Genomic DNA, 6,000 nt, shown 5'->3' with positions numbered 1-6,000 from the left:
CTTGAGTGAGAAGTTTGACTCCAAGGTCTGGGAAACTGACAACAGCCAGGAAAGTGGTCAGTAGCCCATCAACTACAGCACATAGATTTGGTTATGTACATTCAGTTTTTATTGCACAGGACTTAATAAATTTATTATAGTGAAACAACAAATGATTTGTAGGCATAAAATCAAAGTCAGACATCATGTAATTACCTGATTTAAACATTTATAAATGCACTATCTTGGATATTATACCTATTATCTCTTAGTTTAAAGTAAACAGATCAGTGTTAGTGCGTAACACTCTCTGTTCTTGGTTGGTTGTTGACTACAATCTGTGCTAGAAATATTTATAGTCAAGTTTAACACCGTAAACATGCTGTTAGTTAGTCAACAGAAACATTTTGTTAGTTAGTTAACAGAAATATGACTGGACATAAAATTCCAGGTTTCTTATTATCTTTGATTATACAATATACAGTTTTATTACTTGTGTGAGGAATATTCACAAACTTTTTTCTCTCACTGTATGTCACATGTGGTGCTGGTGCAGAGTTTTCTACCCATCACACTAAAGGACGAGCCTCTTTGGGCTGGGAGTGGCTGACAATCCTTTATGAATACCACGCTGACGTTTTTTAACCATGCGATCATGTGTACGCTTCATCTCCAGGATCTCCTTCATTTCTTCTTTGTCTTCCTCCTGTAAATTGGCAAAATAAATGAGAAAAAGGGAAATGTAAAACAGAAACATTCAAAAGGGTTCTACTAAATAGCTTCAGTTCTAATTCACATATTACTGATTAAAGTTCAGAACCTTTTATGCTAGGTATTATTGTTGATTTATGTGATGAAATTGTTGGAAAGTCTCTGATTTTGCACTTTATTATTTGAGGCCAACACTTTGATAAGAATTACACCTGCCTGTTCATTAAACAAACATCAACAACAAGCCTAACATGTAGAACTATTTGTAGACAACCTTTTAAGCAACTAGGCGTTTTCACAAGAGACTCATAGTACATGTCTTTCTTTATGAAACAACTATAACCAATTTGAAAAGTATAGCTGCCATCTTAAGTTCTTGCACAGACAGCTAGTGTGGAGGGAGGGGTGGGGGGTGTATTTGGTTCAAACGACTCTAAGCACTATGGGACTTAACATCTGAGGTCATCAGTCCCCACAGGTGTATTGTAGGGTGCAGCCCACTCCCCATATAATTATTATATTAATTCTAAAATTGAAACCTCCAAAGCTTAAGCAACTATATTTTCAATTTGATCCCTTTCAGTGTTCAATATGTTAGTTTCCACCATTTTTATATTTGTGTTCAACAGCTGAAGTTTCATGCCACTTTGGTGTAGCAGAGACTCTCAGTTTCATACCATGGAGTACAAGCTCAACATAATGATGTTTCTCACTACTCTTGCACACCCATTCCTGTAGCTGTTAACCTAGCTGGTATGGTGAGCATAGAGCTGCAGTGACTGCAATCCCATGAGATTTTGTAATTCACTTGTGAAGTATCTAGTTCAAGTGTGTGTGCACTTTTATAGTTATTTACTTTCATATCTTTCAAAGTATTAATTCAAAATAAACAGTATAGGGCAGTGTTTAAAATAATTTGAACTTGGATAATCACATAATGAAAGAGATCTGGGAATTATTGTACATGAGACAGATTCAATCCTGGCTTTTAGGCAAATTGTACTAAGCAAAGAGTGACAGTACATGGTGGTACATATACCTTTTTCTCTTCAAATAACTTCCAAGTAAAATAGCACCATCAAGACAAGTAATACATTATGATCACATCATTTTTGATGGAGAGTAGAGTAAACTGCTACGTGGCACTTTAATTAACTATCCACAAAAACAGCACAAAAATCCCCATACTCATTGTATTTTTACTTCAGAATTTCTTGCCGGACTTATAAAAGGGTTATGTTACAGGATTTGTCTCATGCAGAACTGCTGTTCTGGGAAAAGAAAGAAAAACATAATTCTATCTGAAATAAGAAAATTTGTGCTTGTTGCTGTGACACACCTACTGTGGAGCACTCATGAGTGAATGTTTTCTGGCTGTACAATTCAAACACCCATGGCACCACTCAAACTGTGGCAAGGCCAAGAAGTCAGCAAATACATTGTCAGAGGACAATGCCAGTGGCCACACCAAAATTTCAATCATTGCGCGCAGTTAGCATCAGTGTGGGCTGCTCAAGACTGTGTTGTGCTTCCATGACTCACCTGAGCAGCCAATTAGAAAGGCATAGTATTCCACACATCAAGGATTTAAGCTCATGCTGGGACAGCACAAGGTGGTGACATTGCAGCCCAGTGCTGATGAAATTCACCAGAGCCACCACCACAGTCACTGTCCCATCTGTGTCCACTGCACTCTTCAACCAAGATGTTGCATGCCCTGGGCCAGACTCTACCAACTCAGTTCGTCTGGGCTGTCATTGTTTTGGTGATTGTAGCTAGGAACATCACTCATGCTTGGCACAGACTTAGTGTTCATGAGGAGTGTGCTCCATAGTGGCTTGTTGGAACTTTTACTTTTCTTCTATGTTTTGTTGTTATATCCTCCAGCAGGGTACGTGATAATTTTTTTTCCAGTTATTGACAATTTTCAAGACTGTTTCATTTTTCTACCTTGCCAAAGTAATTTGTCTCAAAAAATATATAATTTCTGTGGTGTTAATTGATTAGTCTTGGGAGACAGTCCAAGAAGCATATTTTTTGTGTTGTTTATTTAGATAAAGGCTCAGAAGTATACACATTCAACATAATTGTGTCAATAAATATTTTCCCAGTATAGGTTCCATGTATCATTTATTTCAGATATGATACCCGTATTTTTGTAATCAATGGAATTGTGAAAAATGTTAGTTTTTTTAATAATATAATGAAAAGACAGTTGCTACTCACTGCATAGCTGAGATGGCAGCTGCCAGAGACTGTGGTCATGTGTGTGTGAGTTGAGTTTGTGTGAGTGTGTGCATGTGCGTATGTTGTCTATTTTTGACAAAGGTCTTGTTGACCGAAAGCAACTTTCCGAGAGTCTTTCGTTGTGCCTTTCTGTGACTGAGCATCTCTGCTATATGGTGAGTAGCAACTATCCTTTTCATTATGTTGTTACATTCCATCCTGGATTTTCCATTGTTTAGTTTTTGTTTTGTGAGCCCCTGGCAATTTTAAACCTAGTTGAAAAGAGATTAAAAATCTATCTATTCATTCAGTCATTAATTCATTCATCACATTCTCTAGACCCCATCAAGAAGAAGAACTTTCAGGGATGTGGAACAAGTTAAGGCATACAGTAACAAAAGGCAAGGAAATCATTCAAACTTAACTGACATACTGTGTTAACAATAAACTATCACTATACCATGGACCTTGCCGTTGGTGGGGAGGCTTGCGTGCCTCAGCGATACAGATGGCCGTACCGTAGGTGCAACCACAACAGAGGGGTATCTGTTGAGAGGCCAGACAAATGTGTGGTTCCTGAAGAGGGGCAGCAGCCTTTTCAGTAGTTGCAGGGGCAACAGTCTGGATGATTGACTGATCTGGCTTTGTAACACGAACCAAAACGGTCCTGCTGTGCTGGTACTGTGAATGGCTAAAAGCAAGGGGAAACTACAGCCTTAATTTTTCCCGAGGGCATGCAGCTTTACTGTATGGTTAAATGATGATGGCGCCCTCTTGGGTAAAATATTCAGGAGGTAAAATAGTCCACCATTCGGATCTCTGGGTGGGGACTACTCAAGAGGACGTCGTTATCAGAGAAAGAAAACTGGCATTCTATGGATCGGAGCTTGGAATGTCAGATCCCTTAATAGGGCAGGTAGGTTAGAAAATTTAAAAAGGGAAATGGATAGGTTAAAGTTAGATATAGTGGGAATTAGTGACGTTCGGTGGCAGGAGGAACAAGACTTTTGGTCAGGTGAATACAGGGTTATAAATACAAAATCAAATAGGGGTAAAGCAGGAGTAGGTTTAATAATGAATAAAAAAATAGGAGTGCAGGTAAGCTACTACAAACAGCATAGTGAACGCATTATTGTGGCCAAGATAGACACGAAGCCCACACCTTCTACAGTAGTACAAGTTTATTTGCCAACTAGCTCTGCAGATGATGAAGAAATAGATGAAATGTATGATGAGATAAAAGAAATTATTCAGGTAGTGAAGGGAGACGAAAATTTAATAGTCATGGGTGACTGGAATTCGAGAGTAGGAAAAGGGAGAGAAGGAAACATAGTAGGTGAATATGGATTGGGGGAAAGAAATGAAAGAGGAAGCCGTCTGGTAGAATTTTGCACAGAGCATAACTTAATCATAGCTAACACTTGGTTCAAGAATCATAAAAGATGGTTGTACACATGGAAGAATCCTGGAAATACTAGAAGGTATCAGACAGATTATATAATGGTAAGACAGAAATTTAGGAACTAGGTTTTAAATTGTAAGACATTTCCAGAGGCAGATGTGGACTCTGACCACAATCTATTGGTTATGAACTATAGATTAAAACTGAAGAAACTGCAGAAAGGTGGGAACTTAAGGAGATGGGACCTGGACAAACTGATTAAACCGGAGGTTGTACAGAGTTTCAGGGAGAGCATAAGGCAACAATTGTCACAAATGGGGGAAAGAAATACAGTAGAAGAAGAATGGGTAGCTCTGAGGGATGAAGTAGTGAAGGCAGCAGAGGATCAAGTAGGTAAAAAGATGAGGGCTAGTAGAAATCCTTGGATAACAGAAGAAATATTGAATTTAATTGATGAAAGGAGAAAAAATAAAAATGCAGTAAATGAAGCAGGCAAAAAGGAATACAAACGGCTCAAAAATGAGATCGACAGGAAGTGCAAAATGGCCAAGCAGGGATGGCTAGAGGACAAATGTAAGGATGTAGAGGCTTATCTCACTAGGGGTAAGATAAATACTGCCTACAGGAAAATTAAAGAGACCTTTGGAGGAAAGAGAACCACTTGTATGAATATCAAGAGCTCAGATGAAAACCCAGTTCTAAGCAAAGAAGGGAAAGCAGAAAGGCGGAAGGAGTATATAGAGGGTCTATACAAGGGCGACATACTTGAGGACAATATTCTGGAAATGGAAGAGAATGTAGATGAAGATGAAATGGGAGATACAATACTGCATGAAGAGTTTGACAGAGCACTGAAAGACCTGAGTTGAAACAAGGCCCCGGGAGTACACAACATTCCATTAGAACTACTGACAGCCTTGGGAGAGCCAGTCCTGACAAAACTCTACCATCTGGTGAGCAAGATGTATGAGACAGGCGAAATACCCTCAAACTTCAAGAAGAATATAATAATTCCAATCCCAAAGAAAGCAGGTGTTGACAGATGTGAAAATTACCAAACAATCAGCTTAATAAGCCACAGCTGCAAAATACTAACTAAAATTCTTTACAGACGAATGGAAAAACTAGTAGAAGCCGACCTTGGGGAAGATCAGTTTGGATTCCATAGAAATATTGGAATACTGACCTTACGACTTATCTTAGAAGAAAGATTAAGGAAAGGCAAACCTATGTTTCTAGCATTTGTAGACTTAGAGAAAGCTTTTGACAATGTTGACTGGAATACTCTCTTTCAAATTCTAAAGGTGGCAGGGGTAAAATACAGGGAGCGAATGGCTATTTACAATTTGTACAGAAACCAGATGGCAATTATAAGAGTCGAGGGACATGAAAGGGAAGCAGTGGTTGGGAAGGGAGTGAGACAGGGTTGTAGCCTCTCCCCGATGTTATTCAATCTGTATATTGAGCAAGCAGTAAAGGAAACAAAAGAAAAATTCGGAGTTGGTATTAAAATCCATGGAGAAGAAATAAAAACTTTGAGGTTCACCAATGACATTGTAATTCTGTCACAGACAGCAAAGGACTTGGAAGAACAGTTGAACGGAATGGACAGTGTCTTGAAAGGAGAATATAGGATGAACATCAACAAAAGCAAAATGAGGATAATGGAATGTAGTCGAATT

General features: G+C 38.6%; 1 protein-coding gene across 1 annotated transcript in view; it reads right to left on the bottom strand.

Moving 5' to 3' along the window:
- Window positions 1-374: 374 nt before the first annotated feature.
- LOC126474692 (transient receptor potential cation channel subfamily V member 5) overlaps window positions 375-6,000 on the bottom strand; it is a 169,240-nt gene continuing 163,614 nt past the window's right edge. Inside the window, exon 19 of the mRNA XM_050102170.1 lies at window positions 375-685. Coding sequence (XP_049958127.1) covers window positions 554-685 — 132 coding nt within the window. The 3' untranslated portion in view covers window positions 375-553. The remainder of the gene's footprint in view (window positions 686-6,000) is intronic.

The sequence above is a fragment of the Schistocerca serialis genome, chromosome 4 (genome assembly GCF_023864345.2).
Source record: "Schistocerca serialis cubense isolate TAMUIC-IGC-003099 chromosome 4, iqSchSeri2.2, whole genome shotgun sequence".
Classification (NCBI taxonomy): domain Eukaryota; kingdom Metazoa; phylum Arthropoda; class Insecta; order Orthoptera; family Acrididae; genus Schistocerca; species Schistocerca serialis.
The sequence above is the reverse complement of the archived record's forward strand: the minus strand, read 5'-3'. Positions and strand labels throughout refer to the sequence as shown.